The sequence below is a fragment of the Artemia franciscana genome, chromosome 1 (assembly GCF_032884065.1).
Source record: "Artemia franciscana chromosome 1, ASM3288406v1, whole genome shotgun sequence".
In the NCBI taxonomy this organism is placed as follows: Eukaryota; Metazoa; Arthropoda; class Branchiopoda; order Anostraca; family Artemiidae; genus Artemia; species Artemia franciscana.
The window spans coordinates 41,768,376-41,788,647 of NC_088863.1; the positions used below are offsets into that span (position 1 = coordinate 41,768,376).

The 20,272-nt window shown below is 36.6% G+C and overlaps 1 protein-coding gene across 1 annotated transcript; it reads left to right on the plus strand.

Annotated features, from left to right (window-relative positions):
- Nucleotides 1-618: 618 nt before the first annotated feature.
- LOC136029837 (U2 snRNP-associated SURP motif-containing protein-like) lies at nt 619-12,678 on the plus strand (the record flags this gene model as incomplete). The annotated part of the gene is given in 4 exon segments (XM_065708297.1): nt 619-856; nt 5,812-6,026; nt 10,920-11,107; nt 12,384-12,678. Coding segments are annotated over 4 exon segments (789 nt in total), but the record flags the coding sequence as incomplete, so codon positions are not given.
- Nucleotides 12,679-20,272: the final 7,594 nt, after the last annotated feature.

Consider the following 20,272-nt stretch of genomic DNA (forward strand, 5'->3'; position numbering starts at 1 on the left):
TTTTGATCCGAAAACAGGGATGTATTATCGTCAAGACTGAAGGCAAAAATTCATCGCAAATTCTCTCCAAAATGAATTAGAAAGGAACTCTTTAGAAACCTCTTACTCAAAGACTACCTGAAATTATGAGCCTAATAAGTTTTTTGCGTATCGTTTTATTTTATGTACATATTAACAGTGTATTACCAGATTTAGCTCACATTGTTAGTATAATTTTTTCCTCATTTACAGCCTTAAATAAAATTTGTTCTCCAACATATATGCTTCATGTGACAGTTGTATAAACTATGTTTGAGACGGTGGAATAGCCTGATAGAGCAAACAGGGTTGATACATGTGTCTCAAAGATACATATTTTTGCACCCCTTATTATATGGAGCATGCTCCAAAGGCTGCACAGCCTTTGTCCGGTGATAGATGAAGCGAAGGATTCATTGTCTATAAGGAATTAAAAGCTATTCACGCCACTTCGGATCTAAGTGAGAGACCTATTCTACTTTCAAATCCATAACTTACGCTAAAGTGTTTAGACAATTTTAAAGTTTATGGCAAAAAAAAGTTGCAGTATTTTTTCTCGAGTCCTGATTTTTTATAAATTTGATTATTCTCAATTTCTAGGAATCAGAAGATTTGGATGGTAAGCCAATAGACCAAGAAGAAGAAGAGGAAGATATTGATGGTGCCCCTGTCAGTGAAGAGGATGCAGACAGTGACGGTGGTATGCCTTTAGATGGTGCTGCCTTGCTAAGACATGCAGGAATGCTTCAAGGCTCCATTAAACAAGAGGTGAAAAAAGAATCTCCAGGTCCAAGTAAACAATCAGTGAATGAATCCAAGAAGGCAACTGTTCTTCCAGGTAAACGAATCATCGGGTGTTGGCAGGAGGGAATTCCAGATTTAATATACAATTGTTGCTTTTCCGTGGGCCAAAAAGCTTTCCAATTTGCGCAATTTATTAATGTAAAAATAAGAGTTTAGACGCTGATAAGGACTAAAAAGTTCATTTAGTATGACCAGACGAGTGGAAGGTTCATTCTTTAGGGATACACTACTCACTAGATGATACCGGAGGCCCCCATATTGAAGCCCCTACGTAATTATCCCTTTTTTCCTTTTACATTCATTCAATACCATTGAATCCGTGCATAAGCTACTAGTTTAGAACCCATGTTTTTTCGATCCAGATTCCCAGTTCCATAAAGTTTTCCCCTCCCACTCCAAATTTTGCAAGATGTCCGAACAGACTATTGATCGCTGCCAATTTGATTGTAATGTTCTCGGCACAGCAAAACAAAATCAGGTCAAGCTGCTGAACTGTTTCAAGTTGCAAAAGCCAACAAATTGATAAGAACAAGCACTATTGACAGTAAATGTTACTCTCAAAGACCATGGAACTGAGAATTTCTGGTTTTGATATTTGAATGCCGAGAGGCAAAACGGCTAGATTAACATCCCTTGATTTTTAATTAAATAATGCCCCTTTATTTGACTGCAACATGACCATGGAAACAAGAAGAGAGCTAAATAGTGTTAATTTGAAAGCCCATAGCCCAAAATGGAAACAAAAAAAAAATTGCAAGAATTTTGGATAGAAATTTTATCAAAAGGAATTTGGATTTACTTTAATATTCAGCCTTAAGATTTACTTGTGAAACTGGCACCACGATTGCTTTTGCCGAGGAATTGTACTCGTGTTCTAATGATGTTCAGTCAAATCCAGAAGTATCCTGATTTTAAAGTTTATATGCTTGTAAATATTAAGACGAACTTTTGCTCAAGTTAGATGGCGGAAGTTTGCTATGGAAAAGCATCCATTCAGTACAACTTCAACCCAAACTTATAGTAAGCAAAAATAAAGCACTGTAATTGTGTAGACTTTCATGTACAAGCACAATTACAAAACTGTAAATTAGAAATTGGAAAAAGTTATTATTATAAAAGAATGATTAACATTTACCCTGCATCATTTGATTCCAAGTTAAACCCTTCGCCATGTCGCCACTCTCCCTTTGAGGGGTGTAGAGAATTTGGAAGTGTCAGCATTTTCTTGTGTAACTACCAAATCGTCACTTGATGAAGTGTGTAGTTAATACGCTTTGATATACATTAAATTAGTATTAAGTGCAATCAATCAATCAAACATTTATTAATACTAAAGAAAATCAAAAACAATTTCAAACATAAAAATGTTACTTGGCCCAAGAAGCTTTGCTTGTAGTAAAAAGGCCAGATGAAGTGATACTAAAAATATCGTTTATGTCATGTTTCAGCCCTTTCTCCCTGAAAGTCCTCTAGTCAAGGTTACAGCTGTAGCGGCAGCCTAATAATTTTTCAAGACAGTTTCGTTAATGGCAGACTTCTCATAACCTTACATTTGTAGTAATAACTGCACACGGAGATATATAGCATATTATAGCTTTGTCTTGGTGTCTCAAAATACGTCCAGCGTATTAGCTATTGCCAAATACGGGCATAGTTTTTTCCTTTTTCTGTTTTATTTCCTCTTATAATCTGCAAAAGTAGTTGTTTTAATTTATCTCTTCTTTTTTTTTTAATAAGTATCTTTCCTTTAGACTTTTTGGAGCAAACAAGTATTTCCTGAACTATAGAATATGCATTGGCCTTTTGCAGATTCGTTGCTTCTGCAGGGTAAGGGTCATGCGAGTGACATGAAAACTATTCAAACCAGCTTGAACAAGTCCATAAAACAAACAGACGTGTTAATTAAAACAGAAAATTCATTGTTAGTTTAAATGAATGCACACTTTGTTCGCACGGAAAAAAAACTTCTGAATTTTTTGCTATTTGCACCTGTTCTTAGGTGTGGAAAAAGCTATCAATTTCATTTTAGAATAGATGTACCTAAATGGGCTTCAATTTTTTTTCAGGATTCAATGGTGAATTTTGTTGGGGTTACATTAATTTTTATGCCCTTAAGGGGGCAAAACTGAAAGTATTTAAGGTATGGGCAATCAGTCGAACAGTTTATGAAAGAAAATATTTAACTAAACGCAAGATTTCTTTGCGGGAACTGTTCGATATTTCCACGTTGAGCCGTTACCACCAGATGAAATAACACACATCCCTTCAAGGTGTAAGAGTTGGGAGGAGCATTGACAAAATAAGATTCTTTCTTATTATCTGTTAATCAATAGTTTTGCCTTGCAAAGCTTCCCTTCAGATAACTTTGATGCATGTTTGGTTTGGAGTTTAAATTATTAGAACTTGTAATAGAAGGCAACACTAACTCCCCTTTCCCTGTAGACTTTATGTGAATATTTGACAAGAGATTGGATGTTATTGAACAGTTTGAGAAGTTAAATTCCATTGCTTCCAAAAAGTCATAGCTTTCTATCGGTGGCTCATGAACGCTAACTAGTTTTTGGTCCAATACCTGGTTCTAAATGATGACTTGTTTCACTTTAAATTGGGTATCCTCAATAAAGCATAGTTGACAAACCTTCCCCTCTAATTCATTTCTCCAGTGATCTATCTATTGCTACACTTTTCCAGAAGCCGTCGCATCCCCCCAGCCCAAATTCAGTTCTTGCATGCGTATCGGCACTGATGGTTTGGTATTAAAATGATCGATTTTTTTTTTTTTTCGATGTTTTAAAGTAGCTGTACCTCAACATAGCTGAATATGTCAGCACATAGGCCGACATATTTTAGCAATTACTTAAGGACGCAAGGATATCTTTTCAGAACAAAAATTCCTGAATTTACAACGTTTACTTTTATTTGCTCTCTATTTTCCCGAAAAGAATGAAATATTTATTCGCTATAGTAGCACAAAGCTCATATATGTATTTCCAATAATTTCAAGATCCATCTAATAAAATCCGTCTAAATAAAGAATGAATAAGAGCACAACTTCTTTAATACTAAAATTATCCATAAAATAACTGACAAAAAAAAAGAAAAAACCGTGGCTGATTGTGATAAAAATGGTCATAAACCACTATAAAAAAAAATCTCGTTCTTAAAAACATTAGCACCAGATTTTAGCAAGCTCCATACCAACACTACCATCTCCTAAACTAAAAACATTTCTTAACACGATACTTTTTTGAAGAATTAGTATTATACCCGTATCCCCTTATTAAAATTTTCGAATCAATACTTATATCCAGAGAATTGCTCATTAAAAAAAGAACATATAAAATAAAATGTAATCTATATAAAGGGTCCCATTCCAATCAAATTTAAATTCGATCTATTGGGCATTTCCATGGTAAGTGTCAAATAGCGTAGCGTGATTTACAGATCTAGCATTTAATCCCAAGCTTTCAAGAATATGTTAAAGTAGACTGTACAGTCAGATTAGTATTAATATGGTTTTAAAATTGTTTCTTTTATTATATAAGCTATTCAAAGGCGCTCAGACAAATGCCACTTTTTATATTTTTGAGGTGCTGGAGTCAAAGCATTTTATTTACTGTCAAGATAGTGAACTGTCAAGATGGTAATTAGCCTTGTAAAGTCACAAGGATGTTCTCAAAAAAATAATGATCATTACGAAAAAATGGAAAAAAGTTTTTACCCGTAAACATTATTTATTATCATTGGTTTTCTCAGAGCCAAACCCTTTTCTACAAGACAACCCTCAAAAAGGCTTTGGACATTTTCCCACCCGATAATTAATGATCGAAATCAAATCAGCAAATAATCTTCTATTGGAATTTATCCACTATTATTCTCTCAACGGATCATATCTCTCTTATTTTAAAGTGTTCCATACTAAATTTGGGCACTAACAGACGAAGAAAATTGCCACAGCTAAAGATACTATGTTACAAGTTTGTAATTTCACAGAAGATTGTTTCTGAGCTTTCAAAATCAGCAAATCTTATCAAGCAAATCTTAGAACTAGTCTTAACTACCTATTAAAGATTCTCTTTCACTACTTGCCTCGTTTTTTATCTTAGCTTTTTCAGTCAATTGCCAATCAATGAGGAAAAAAAGAGATGAAATGCTGGAAGAATTCATTTTGAGGGATTAGACCCTAAACGTACAGTCCAATCAATATTTGCATTCTAGCAGCAAGTCGTTTAATACACCTACGATAGGTGCCAATCTTACTAACCCCACTTTTGTGTATTTTTAGAGATTTGACTGTCAAACCATTTCATTGACAATAATCTTTGTACATTCAGACTTTTGTCAAACCTTATTGAGTGTCTTGTAAAATTATAATGTGACATCTGTTCCCCCTCCCCCGCAGAACCAGGATATGGGTCTTCTGTAGGAAACAAAAGTTAGGAAGTTTTCCATAGGTTAAAACTTTCATCCACTTGTTGGCTTAAAAGGCTTAGTTGCATTTGATTTTAATTTTAATATGAAGACTTCAATCTTTTGATATAATAATCCTCCAAAGATTTTCTTGGGCTTCTTACTTTAAGTTCATTTAATGTATGTAATACTTCATGTAGGCGCCCATTTCTGAAGTTACCTCTAGTACCGTCTAAATGGGGCTATTTGCCGCTTAAAAATCGTATATAGTTACAGGAGCGCAGCTCTTGATGGGAGTATCTCAGGTATTTTTCGGCGGGAGTGAGGGGCCTTTGTTTCTACAAAGATTTAAGTGGCAATATTTCCCACTTTTCCATTTATTTTTACCTTTTTTACTATCTTCTTGTTTCCAAAGAGGACCGTGGCCCATAAACCCCTTCCCCCCTTCGCATGTCTCCACGATCAAAAAGCAAATTTGTAAGCCACAGTTTTCCAGAAAAGGCAAATGTTTTTGGGTCAATCTTGGGGAAATGAAAAATCAACAAGGATTTTCCTGATGATCTTTGCTCATTCTTACAGGTTTCAAGCCTTCTAAATGGGAGGAAGTTGACCCAACTGAAGTGGAGTCTCAAGCGTTCTCTGCCTCTAAGTGGGAAACTGTAGAGCCATTGCAGCCTTCAGCAGATGAGGACATAGATGGTATTCCCTTAGAAGAACAAGATGAAACAAGCCAAACAAGCGAAAAGTCTTCTACTGCATCTGAAGATAAGCGCATGATACTCCGTGAAATAGAGGTTTGCTTTTTTTCCTTATCTCTAAATGAAAAAATGAATTCTTCGATTCAAATGTACAAAACTTTTATCATATTCAGTCAATAATAAAGTTATGGATTTGGATAAAATTGGGTATAAGATAGCAGACAAATATTAACTTCTAACCTGATCAGGTGTAAAGAAGGCCAATGGAATCTTGAAGTACCAGGGACATCAAAATAAAATCATTTTTTGCCCTCTGTTCCATCTTAGGTCTGTTCATGTCGGTTAAAAATCGAGACTTTTTTCGATTTTGCTGTTGGCTGTTAGAAAATTACAAAGATTTTTAGTTATGCGTTCCACCCTTGTTGACACACTGAATCATATAAAAAATAATTGGAAACTGGTCCAGTAAATTTGATAAGGTTTTTCCTATTTACGCAATATACACAAAGCAATCAGATGAAATTCAATAAGTAGTTTTGTGACATTTGAATCCCTAGGTCTAATGCCTATGTGTAATTTCTTCTCCTTGGGGTCTGAAGCAAAGGTTGAATTTAATATTTGTGCTTCATCTGATCAAAATTAAATGATAAAAAAGTCATATTTTCGAAATCACCCCACCCCATGGTTTGTGATATTGTTCGTCCATTCACTTACGGCCAGCGGTACTCCTATGGGGATAGACTTCTCAAGTTCGTGAGTTCTCGTAACCTTACCATCACCAACACCAGGCTCCAACAAGCCCTCTCAAAGGATAACTTGGCGTTCAAACGATGGCTTCATAGATGCCGAAACTGACCGTATATTGATCTGTCTGCGTTGGTGCTCCTAAGTCATCAATTCTCGAGAGTAGAGAGGAGCGTGCCCGGGATTCAAAATCTGGAAGTAATCCTACGCTTGTATGTTCAAAGATAATCTGAAGTTGAGTATGAGGAAGAAACAATCCCAAAAAGGAAGTTAGACGGAAGAAACTGAAAATTCAAACAGTGGAAGAAGACTTCTGCCTGAAGTTGCAAAACCAGTTTGCGATCCTGACAGATTTTGTTGAACATCCTACCATCCTGTGGAGAGGAAGCACTGAAAAGTTGGCCGCTAAAGTAATAGGATATGCACCTGTAAAACCAAGGAAAAATTATGTCTCAGAGAAAACGGTACAGCTAACTGAGGCTAGACGACTGGCATCAATCGCAGTAAAAAAAAAAAAGCCGCTACGTAAAATGTTATAACTAGTCTACGTCAAGGCAGCCAACAATTCTGAGGTGAGGGTGCTCTAGAGACGGAAAAAGCAGCCAAGGCTGTATGGAAACCCCAAAAAATAAACGAATCTGTCTATCAGAATAATCTATCACTGGTCCCTTAAAATGACTCAAGGAAATCTGATTCCTGACTTAAAAGGTAAACTTGATCCCTGAAAGAATCACTTCTAAGAGCTGTTTAATCCTAATGCAGATGGGAAGATACAACGCTGATGCTGCCGCACACAGCTGAAAAACCAAGGTATGAAATCAACATGACACCATCTTCTGGTTCAGAGATGCTAGACGGGATCAAATGGCAAACAACAATATGAGTTGCTTGGCAAAGAGAGCCCCTAACTGAGCAACTAGAACCCTTCTCCAGTCTGATTTGGGAGAGAAGACCTTTCCGTCTGATGGGAAGGTGTTACCAATGATCAGATAATTTAAAAAGGGGAGCAAAGGTGACAGTCGGAACTACCATGGATAGATATCACCCATGGATATGGCTACCAAAGTGTTTGCGATGATTTTGCTCTAAAAGTTCCAGGGAGCAAGGGATTAGCGGACACGTGAAAATTTGTGCAGATTTTGAAGAGGGAGAGAGGTCACAGGCCAGATTCTCCCTCTTCATCTTATTCTCCAATAATGTGAATGCTAAAGAATCTCCATAATTAACATGTTTCTGAATTTTGTGGCTGCTTTCAACTCTGTTACCCGCGTAAACCTTTGGCAAGTCATGGTAGAATATGGTATGCTGTTTGAATTCATAGGGCTGTTAAAGACCTATTATGAGCATTGCGAATCGACTGTAAGAGCACTGGGTGAAGCAACAGAACCCTTCTTTGTGGAAAGCAGTGTACAACAGGGATGCATATTGCCTGCTATTTTGCTAAACTACTGTGTATACTCGATTCTAGAAAGAGAATTTTCGAGTTTTTGATGGTGTTGTTATGGGTTTGTGCATTAATTTTTCTAACCTGAACTACACGCATGATATCGACACTCTTACTGCTGATCTAACAACTCCCTAAGCAATGCTGAATGTAGTAGCACATTTCTCTCAGCTTCTGGGGTTTAAGACCAGCACGGCCAAAACTGAAGTCACGGGCCTAAATATACAGTCAGAATATCAGCTTGTACTGTACGGACAAGAATCGGAATAAGCCATTAGATTTGCATATCATGGCTCACTAATAGACTCTCGTGGAGGCTGTGGCCTTGACGTACCGAACAGAATCAACAAAGCCCTAGTCATCTTCTCACAGCTCCATCGCCATTTGTGGAACTGGCGGAAGACCAGCATGAAGACAAAAATGTGTGTCTATAAAGTGGCTGTTAGATCTGTTCTCTTCTATACAGTCAAGACATGGCCACTGAAGGTGCTTATCGTCATGATATGGAAGTGTTTGACCACCGCTGTCTACGGAAAATTCTGAGGATTCGATACTCCAACAGAATCTCAAACGTTGATGTGTGCCTCTGCTGCTGTAACATGGAGCTCACCGCCACGATTGTCAAACAGAGAAGACTGTCTTGGCTCAGCCATGTCTTGGGAAGTCTTAAAGGTCACATCATCAAATAAGTGTTTCTCGCTGTTCCTTTACCAGACTGGTGCAGGCGATCTGGTGGTCAATTGAAGAATAGGTGAGCAATTGTCAAAAACGACCTCGGCTTTATTGGTGGGTTTTGGAAGTTTTGCGGAAATTGGAAGAGCTGCTTGCTCTGGTTTGCTGAATAGCTGGCACAAGATCGCGGCAAATGAGAGTAAACGATACGGAATCTTCTAGATGTCGAGGCGTCCACGTCTGGTCCCGTAGCAAGATAAGTAGGCAGAAGAAGGTGAGGATTCTATTGGTATTTGGAAAGATTGGAAACACAATGGAGACTACTACTAACAACTTAATGCAGCACCAAGGTGCCTGAGGCCGACACAGCCACGCACGATCCTCCTCCATTCCAATCTATTCAAAGCCTCCCCCTTTTACCCTCCCAGGAAGTTTCCATTTCCTTTAAATCTTTCTTTATGACATCCACCCATCCCAACTGCGGACGACCTGCTTTCCATTTATCCCTAGACTGTTGGCAGAAAAGGACAATCTTCGGCAATCGCTCGCCCTTCACCCGCAGAACGTGTCCTAGCCATATCAACCTTTCTCTCATTATAGCCCTAGAAAGTAGGATTGAACCACACTTTTCGTACAGCCTACTATTTGAAATACGATCAGTCAGCCGGGTACCCAGAACAATCCGTTGGGAATTTCTCAGGAAAACATCTAGCAAATCTTCATCTGTTTTTCGAGTGCCTATGCTTCAGAGCCGTGCTTCAGAGCCGTATTTGACCTCTGTCATAACTGTAATTTCCAATATTCTAATCTTGATTTGCAGACTTATCTTCCTATTCTTCCAAACTTTTTTTTTTTAACTTAAAAAATTAAGCCTGGGTCTTGGCTATTCTACTTTTAACATCCTCAGTGCTCCCAATGTATTTACTAATAATACTACCAAGGTAAGTGAAGCTGTCTACCTGATCGATCTTTTCGATATCCAACGTCTCCTTTTCATCTCCAGACTTCACTTATTCCCAGCCTTAGGAATAAGGCTAGGAAATTCTAGCACCCTGAACTCGCAAAACATCAAGTTTATTAATTTTGCTTACACTTTCATCTAGGATGCTTAAGTTATCAGCCTAAAGTCTAGGAGAGTCTTTCCTCCCCGTTTGATTCCGTGGTCTCCTATTGCCTTTCCTGTGCTCCTTAAGACAAAATGCATCAAAATGATCCATATAAAGGGGGATAGAACACAACCCTGTTTAACTCCGGATTTAATACGAAACCAGCTGCTAACCTCATTTCCTTTGCTAAAGATGCATATACTCAATGCAAACCAAATAAACAAATAAATATTTGTCTATCCACGCTGGGAAAAGTAAATTTTACCTTGCCCAAAAAGAGAGTTACTTCTAGGATACCAAAAAATTTGATGCGTCCTGACGACTTTGAAAATTGTTTTCAAGTCAACAAAGCAACTTCGTATACAAGAAAGTTCATGTCATCTTGCTTATTTTTCGTAGTATTATCCGACTTCCTTAAGAGAGGCATCAATCGAAAATTTCAGAAAACAACTTAAAAAAATTCGTATTTTCGATTTGAGCTCGACTTTTCTAGAAAAGTTCCATAGACATCTAGAAGGGATGTGGAATTTTGTTCTCTGATTCTCAGAGAGATAATGTAATGCTATGTAGGAAGAGGACGAAAATTGTTCAGAAAACCTTTATTTTCTCAGTTAAGAGTCTAGTTTTGTCACCATGTACAATATAAGTCCTTTGGTAATCAATTTTCAATCCTAATGCTTGCCAAATTTCTGAAATGATTTTTTTTTCTAATCAACTTCATTTCAGTACATAATTGTTTAAGACTCACTATCCGAAACTCTTAACATCTAAAAAACGAAAGGATTACAAGTTAAAAAGCGAAATTTCAGCTATCAATATTGTGGTATCTTTAAACACTCGTATCCTTAAAAAATTAGATTTTTAAAAAGGGCAAAAATTTTTCATGTGTTGACAATAATCCAAAAGTTCAACACTAGAACAATAAAAAGATTCACTGTATCAAAAAGGTCTTCTAATGGCCAAGTAATTCCCCATGCCATGATATATGTCAATGGAACGCTGATAATTTCTTTTTTTTTGAAGTTGGAGGTTTTGAGGTATCAAGATGATTTAGAAACTGGCAATACTCCTAAACAGAAAGGTACAACTATAGCGGATCAAGTTGATGCATATCGTCATTCACTTATACGCAAAAGTTGTGCTAAATTAGAAAGTTCAGAAGACGATACAACTCCATATCATAGACGTGGAAAGTCCAGATCCCGGTCCAGGTATGATTTATTATTATTTATTTTTTTAAAAATACTCTTTGACCTAATATAATATATCTCCTAAAGGCAACCTAATTAACTGTCTGTCCTAAAAATTTGCTCTTTTAGAGTCAAAATAAAATAATAATAAAAAAAATCTAAAACCTGGCATTTAAATAAACAGTCACTAAATGTCAGTAAGGAAAAATCGAACCTGGTTGAACAAATCCTTTTTCAAATTAAATAAAAAAATAAAAAAATCTTGTAACGAAAAGTAAGGAGCGACATTAAAACTTAAAACGAACAGAAATTACTTCGTATATGAAAGGGGCTGCTTCCTCATCAACGCCCCGCTCTTTACGCTGAAGTTTGACTCTTTCTCTTAACTCTACTTTTTAAAACAGTAAAAAACTCTTAAGTATAATCTATCTATTTTATTTGAGTTGATTTGATTTGCTGGAAGCTCTTCTTTTTGTTGTTGTGTATATTGTATTGCATTTCATTGTGTTTTTCCTTTCTTTCTCCTCTTTTCTCTATGTTTAGTGTTACAAAAATGATGTGTAAAAACGGGAAATATATCTCAATCAAACCGCTGTACCATGTATTTTCCGGGGGTAGGGAATGTCTTGTCCCTTCTCTGAACAAACCTGACAAGTCTTTTCTTTTTTGTGACATTGCTTAACCTTATTCTCCTCCCCTGAAAAAAAAATCTTGTGTACAAGCCTGAATCTAACTCTTTGCATTGTCATGATATATTTTGCAATTATCAGGATCAATACAAAAAAAAAACTATTAGCTTAAAGATCAGTATGTTTTTTAGAAGAATTTTGACTGAACCTGTACATAAATGCACTTTTCATGCTCAGGGATAAGCCAAAAAAGCAAAAATGTCTTAGTTTCTTTAAAGAGTTCTTTACTTCTGTTATTTCTTACTTTCCTTGTAATTATTACTTTTTAATGTATATTTTATTACGTATATTGGTTACTTCTCAGCACTTATTTTTATGGACATTTTCATAGCTCTGGGCACAAAGGCTTCTTTAGTATATGCAATTAGTTCAAAAGTTTTCGCCACTCAATAAGATTCAGAAATTATCTATTGTTAGGCTCTAAGTACAGTAAAATGACAATGAGGAAACCGATGTGTTTGCGATTTCCCTTGGGCTGCAGTAAGTGGCAATAAAGAAAGACAAATTGGGGAAAGACTGCGGAATAGAGCTGAATTTTTAACCTAAAAACTTATGATGTGTAACATCTGTGTTGATGTGTAAAAACTGTCTAATGCTTACCTTTTCAGGTCAGAATCTCCCCGTCGGAATCGTAAGCAAAGTAAGCGCAGCCGTCGCTCAAGGTCCAGAAGTCGTTCACCGGCCTATCGTCGTTCTAGATATTCACGCTCTCGCTCTAGGACACCGCCACGTAAATCGAAGAAAAGTAGATATTAACTGTATGTTTTTCGTTGTTTTTCACTTTATTGTGTTCGTATGAAATATACATTAGGTGTGCCTATTGCGTTTCAAGAAGGTGTGCTTGTAAATTTTTGTTTCAACAGTATTTGCTAATTAAAAAAGCAGGCCAAGTGGTTAGAAAAATGTCCTGTTCTTTGTATTTTGGTATTGTATTAAATTTTCTACGGTTCATGATAAACAAACTTATTAAGAATTCTTTCATTTTCTTAATTTGTGGTCCACTAAGTAGTGGCGGATCCAGGGGGGCAAGGGACCCCCCCCTAACTTGGTGGTGGATTTGTGGTTGGGACCGCTTGCTCTGGTTTGGGTTGGGACGAAAGTTTTTTTTTGTAATTAGTTTTGAATAGTTGAGTTTTTAATAAGTTTTATTTATTAAGACTGTTTATTTTTGCAAACAAGTTTGAAACAGGGTTTTAGTCACTTTTTGCGGTCTCTGTTAGATTTTAGTAATGTCGCATACCGCCAAAAAGTTTTTAATTAAATTTAGGTTTATCAAGGGAATCTGTCCACAAAAGCCAACTGGGAGGCGAAAATCTTCATTTCGTAACAACAAGGGGGAGGATTCAAAATCCTAACTTCTTTAGGCTGTCGAAATTATATATCCGTGTTGTGCTTTCAAAACGGGGGTGACAAGCAAAATATTTACTTCTTCTTAGTGTCAAAAATTTGTTTTCGAGTCTTGCTATGGTACTGAGGCAAAGAAATTGATATCATTACTTTTTTTGGCTGTCTGTTTTGGTTTTTTGGGTTTGCCTTTTTTGCGAAGCGGGGTGGTTTTTACAACATTGCTGTTTTTTTAGGGGATTTGTATAGTAGAAAGTAAAAGTATGAGAAGTGCAAAAATTATTAATTTCAGTTTTGGATTTTCGTGAGGAAATGGTGGCCATTTACTGCCTATTTTCATCTAATTAAAGCTCTGCATTATATGACATATCAACTCCTCTGTTCATCTTAAAACGTTAAAATGAAGGCTGATGGGTGACTTTGCAGAAGCGTCATCTAGGCAGGCTTCTGATCTCTTGTCTTTGCTCCTTGTATAAACATACCGACAAGGATTTCAAACCAGTTAGCAACCTTAATTTAGCAACCTTAATTGACAATATTTTTTCATCATTACACTCCATTAAGAACGAATTCCTGCTTTCCGATACTTCCGACCATTTGCCAGTTGCAGCCTTGTTTCAAATCCTCCGAAGTCCACAAAGAGTAGTCCCTCAGGAGAAACTGAGATTTTGTTATTCACCACTGGAGCTGATAGGGTGAAAGAAGATTTGAGTACGTTTTCGTGGGACTGTTCCTTGCCAGATAATATTAATTTGGGCAATTATATTTGGCCTGTTTTGTGATACTGTTAAGGAGAAACTTGCGCCTTATTGTCAAAAAGCTCCTTTAAGGAATCCTCCATCAAAAAGATCAACGCGTATGACTCCCTGAATAACATCTGGAATCTTCAAGTTAGAAGCATTAAGGTTGTACCATAATATGCTGATATCAATTATCTGCAATGCTAAAACAGTATATTTTACCAAGAGATTTGCTGATTACGGTAAAAATATAAAGAAGACGTGGGACGTGATTAAGGAAGTTACTTGGCCATCCATGAAACCAGAAGGTCTCCCTAAGTTTCTCATGGTAACCGATCAACTGATCACAGGAAAAGGCCAAGTACGACATTGTATGAATAATTTGTTTGTGGATATAGGGAAAAAACTGCCAATAGCGTTTCTTATTGTTCAATGTCACAGTCTCGGAAGCAGTTCCCAGGCCCTTCATGCTTGAAAGCAATGGTTCTTGAGGTGATTACGGTGCAGGAAATTACAACTATTGTTTTATCTTTAAAGAATTCTTCGGCAGGTTTCGACCAAATTTCTGCTAAAGTAATCAAACATATCCTTCCATTGATTATCACTCCACTTTGCCATTTGATTAATATCATTTCAACTAAGAGTTTTTCTCCAACGTCTTAAACTGGCACGTATAATAGCTCTCTTCAAATGAGGTAAACGTGAGGACCCTGGGAACTACAGGCCGATCTCTCTTTTGTTAGTGTTCTCTAAGATATTTGGAAGGCCAATGCTCAAACATCTAGTGAGATTTCTTGAAGTAATTTTTTTTTTACATCAGCAACAGTTTGGGTTTTGTGCAAAGCATTCTACAGAACATGCTTGTAATGTACTTCTTCAGTTTATATGATAATCTTTAGATTCTAATCTCCTTCCTAGAGCCATTTTTTTATACAAAGAAACTTTTGACAGCCTTAAAAACAAGATAATCACTGGTGAAATTTCTCATGGTGTGTGTGGGGAAACATTGTCCTGGTTCTCTTCATTCCAAACTGACAGATCTATTGCCTCGGCAGATACAGACGAACAAGTTCCAATTGGATACGGAGTACCCCAAGGTTCTATTGTTGGGCCAACCCTCTTCCTTATCTATGTAAACGACTTCTACCGACTTTTTAACACCCCAATTACCAATGTGTGCTGTGGATTGTGTCATAAATTTTACTCTCAGACTTCGTTGGTGGTCACATCTGATGATCGAGAAGAATTAGTAGCATTTCTAGGTGCTGCGGCTCCGGATGAATCATCACTTACTATAAAGCTTCAAAGCAATGACGGAGAAGATACTCAATTGGTTTGACGGAAAATCAATGAGCTTTAAATGTAAAAAGGCTGTACCTTCTTCTTTTTTTCTCGTACAGGTGTGAGTTGTCCTACAACTACCGAGCTTTGTACACCAAGAGGCTTCATAATTCGCCCATCGGATCGATATGTGCGATTCCTGGTAGTTCTTTAGGATGAAAATCTATCGTATAAGAGGTATGTTCAGGTAATAAGAGTGAAAATTTCCTGTGGACTTGGAATCATCTGAAAATTAAAGCGATTATTTCCTTTTCCTATCCTCCGTTTTTTGTATTTTTCTCTCATTTGCCGTTATATATGCTACTGTTCGTCTGCGTGGATGTCTACAGTTTTTTCTGTACTTGCTTCTGTTCACTATCTTCATGAGAATGCGGCGGAAGTCCTCGAGTCGACTTCACACACTCCTGTTGATCTCCTAAAGATGAAGGATATTTTTTTTATACCTCTCTCTTCGTTGGTATATCAATACTTCCGCGGAGATCTCCCATCTTGTTTTTCTGTGACTACTTAGACTAATGAGGGAAGTAAATCCGTACAAAGTTCGTAAATGGGAGGATGTGATGATTCCGGCTATTCCCTCAGTTCATTCAGACTTCTGTTTGGCCGTAACCGCGGGGTGTGCTTGGAATTTGGTTCCTGCTAAGATCCCGCAGTCACGAACACTTGAATCCTTTAAGAAATAGATGAATTTTTAATTTTTTTTATAAAGAGTAAATATTAAATAAATTTTTGTTGTTTTAGGACTTCTTACAGTTTAGGGTTGGTGTTTTGTTAGCGTTGTATCCTCGATTACGTAGAAAATCTTTTCATGGTTTTTTATTGTCTGGCGATGGAAGGGTCACTGTTTCGTGGGTACTGTCGGTGAGTTGATTTCTTTTCCTTATAGATGTATATTTGGGCATTGTTTAATATCTACGAGGGTGGTCTAAAAAGTTTCCAACGTCGACGTGAAGATAGCAGAACTCGTCAATAAAAGTCAGGGGATGTAGCTGTGCATCTTAAAACAACAACACATCAAGGTTTCAGCTATTTTGGACGCGCAGTTTTTATTTGACAGTCGTTTGAGTGAGTTCATGTTAGTCTATGTGTGAAAATGGTAAAAGTCGATTATCGAGCAGTCATAAAATATTTGTTTTGAAAGGAAATACGCCTACGCAAATCATTGATGAGTTAGACTCTGTGTACGGGGACTCTTCATCGTTATTTGCCACAGTGAAATTCTGGACATCTGAATTTAGACATAGTCGTAAGAACTTGGGTGATGATGAACGTTTGGGACCTCCAGCAATTGTTAGACGAAGTACTGAAGAAAAATATGCTCAAGTTCAAAAAATAGTGTTAAAAAACTGCCGAATTAAATTGAGAGAGATAGCAGAGGTAATGAATATGCCCAACGAACGAGTTTGTCGCATATTAAATCAAGATTACTGTCGATGAAAGTTGGATAAAAACCATCATACGTCTAAAACAAAAATACAGTCAAAACAGTAGATTGCAAAGGAAACTCTGGCTTCAAAAAAAGAAGTCTGTTTTTTTTTGGCCGGAAAGTCATGGCGACCTTCTTTTTATAGTCATGAAGTTATCTTTTTTGTTCGAAAAGGGAAAACCATTACAGAACAGTAGTAGTAGGGCCTCATTGAATACTCTGAGCCCTATCCTGGATTACTATTGAAGTTGCTAACCCCTCATATCCGCTCAACGAATACTGCGAGAGCCCTATCCGGGTGTACTATTGGAGTGAGTAACCCCTTTTACCCACGTATACTCTTGTCACCGCACCTTCAAGATAAGAACGTTTTCTGGAAATATTGCTTACCAAGTTTATTTTGTTGATGAAACAATACTATGAATACTAGCAGAGCCCATTGCGAAAGGTATTTCAGCTTCCGGTGATGGATACATTTGAATGCTAAGTATTTGATATAAAAGAATGAAAATTGGCACAAGTTATTAGCATTGCATATGAAAGTAAAACAGTTCAAAATAGGGATGATACCTTTTTATTGACAGTGAAATATAAAATTATTTAACTGGATATTTCGAACACATATACAGTGTTCATCATCAGCAGTAAAACTAAAAGACATGAATAAAAATTTCCTTTAAAAGTGCCTACATGTAGATTGAATTTTATTGAAGGTGGCAAAATCCTTTTCTTCTTACATTGATGAAGAAAATCTTGTTGATTTATAACATTTGCATGTCTCTTATGGGTGTTAATATATTTAGACACCTCCTTGGTCATATTATCCCCATATACTCGACGTAGATAACTTCGAAGACCACACTGCCTTTCCATGACGAAAGTAAAACAGTTCAAAATAGAGATGATACCTTTTTATTGACAGTGAAATATAAAATTATTTAACTGGATATTTCGAACACATATACAGTGTTCATCATCAGCAGTAAAACTAAAAGACATGAATAAAAATTTCCTTTAAAAGTGCCTAGATGTAGATTGAATTTTATTGAAGGTGGCAAAATCCATTTCTTCTTACATTGATGAAGAAAATCTAGTTGATTTATAACATTTGCATGTCTCTTATGGGTGTTAATATATTTAGACACCTCCTTGGTCATATTATCCCCATATACTCGACGTAGATAACTTCGAAGACCACACTGCCTTTCCATGACGAAAGTAAAACAGTTCAAAATAGGGATGATACCTTTTTATTGACAGTGAAATATAAAATTATTTAACTGGATATTTTGAACACATATACAGTGTTCATCATCAGCAGTAAAAACTCCTTTAATAGTGCCTAGATGTAGATTGAATTTTATTGAAGGTGGCAAAATCCTTTTCTTCTTACATTGATGAAGAAAATCTTGTTGATTTATAACATTTGCATGTCTCTTATGGGTGTTAATATATTTAGACACCTCCTTGGTCATATTATCACCATATACTCGACGTAGATAACTTCGAAGACCACACTGCCTTTCCATGACCAAAGTAAAAGAGTTCAAAATAGGGATGACCTTTTTATTGACAGTGAAATATAAAATTATTTAACTGGATATTTCGAACACATATACAGTGTTCATCATCAGCAGTAAAACTAAAAGACTCCTTTAAAAGTGCCTAGATGTAGATTGAATTTTATTGAAGGTGGCAAAATCCTTTTCTTCTTACATTGATGAAGAAAATCTTGTTGATTTATAACATTTGCATGTCTCTTATGGGTGTTAATATATTTAGACACCTCCTTGGTTATATTATCCCCATATACTCGACGTAGATAACTTCGAAGACCACACTGCCTTTCCATGACGAAAGTAAAACAGTTCAAAATAGGGATGATACCTTTTTATTGACAGTGAAATATAAAATTATTTAACTGGATATTTCGAACACATATACAGTGTTCATCATCAGCAGTAAAACTAAAAGACATGAATAAAAATTTCCTTTAAAAGTGCCTAGATGTAGATTGAATTTTATTGAAGGTAGCAAAATCCTTTTCTTCTTACATTGATGAAGAAAATCTTGTTGATTTATAACATTTGCATGTCTCTTATGGGTGTTAATATATTTAGACACCTCCTTGGTCATATTATCCCCATATACTCGACGTAGATAACTTCGAAGACCACACTGCCTTTCCATGACGAAAGTAAAACAGTTCGGAGAAAAAGACAAATACTCACGGACAGACACACAAACAGACCGAAAAAGACACATAGATACACATAGAAACAGACAAATAGACTCACAGGCGCACATGCAGATAGACGAAAAGACAAACGGACAAAAGACACCCAGACAGACAGAAAAAGACACTTAGACAGAAATGTAAAAAGAGACCGACAGGAAAGATGCATAAAGACACAGATAGACATATAAAAAGACGTCTCGACACACAGTCAAACAGACAAAAAGACACATAGATATACAGACAGACGGACAAAAGGCACACAGACAGACAGAAAAAAGCCACATAGACAGACGGACAAAAAAGGAAACATAGACAGACAAGTGAAAGGACACTCAGACAGACATACAAAAAGACACATAGATACACCGAAAGACACGCAGACACTTACACACCCGGACAGACTGAAAGAAGACACAAAAACACGCAGGGAGATGGACAAAAAGACAAACAGAAAGAGTAAACAGACACTCAGACAGACAGAAAAAGACACATTGACATAGAAGCAGACGGACAAAAAGACAGACAGAAAAAAGACACACAGACAGATCGAAAAATAGACATAGACACACAGACAAACGGCCAAAAAGGACACATAGACAGACACGTAAAAGATACACAGACAGACATACAAAAAGACACACAGACAGAAAAAAGACACACAGAAAGACACATAGACAAACAGAAAAAAAGACACAAAAACACGCAGGTAGATGGACAAAAAGACATGAAGGCAAACATAAAAAGAGTCGAAAAGACACACAGACAGACAAAAACACACAGAAATACAGACAGAAAAAAGACACATAGACCCACAGACTGACAAAAAAACACACAGACAGACAGACACATAAAAAGATACACATACATACGGACAAAAAGACACATAGACACACAAAAATGACATACAGGCACAGAGAGGCACATACACAGAGAGACCGAAACAGACACACAGACGGACAAAAAACACATAGACAAGCATACAAAAAGACACACAAAAAAAGACAGACGGACAAAAAAGGACGCATAGACAGACACGTAAAAAGACATACAAAAAGACACACAGGCGGAAAAAAACATATAGACCCACAGACAGACATACAGACATTCAGACATTGACAGAGATACAGAAAGATAAATAGACAGACAGAAAAAGACACAAAAACTTGCAGGCAGATGGACAATAAGAAACAAAGACAAACAGAAAAGAGGAAAAACGATACACAGACAGACAGGAAGACATTTAGCCACACAGACATACATAGAAAAAGAGACGCAGGCAGAAAAAAGACACACAGACAGACAGAAAAAATACACACTGACACGCAGGCAGACGGACAAAAAGACACATAGACAGATGGACAACGACACACTAACAAATGTTCAGAGAGAAAAAGACACAAACACACG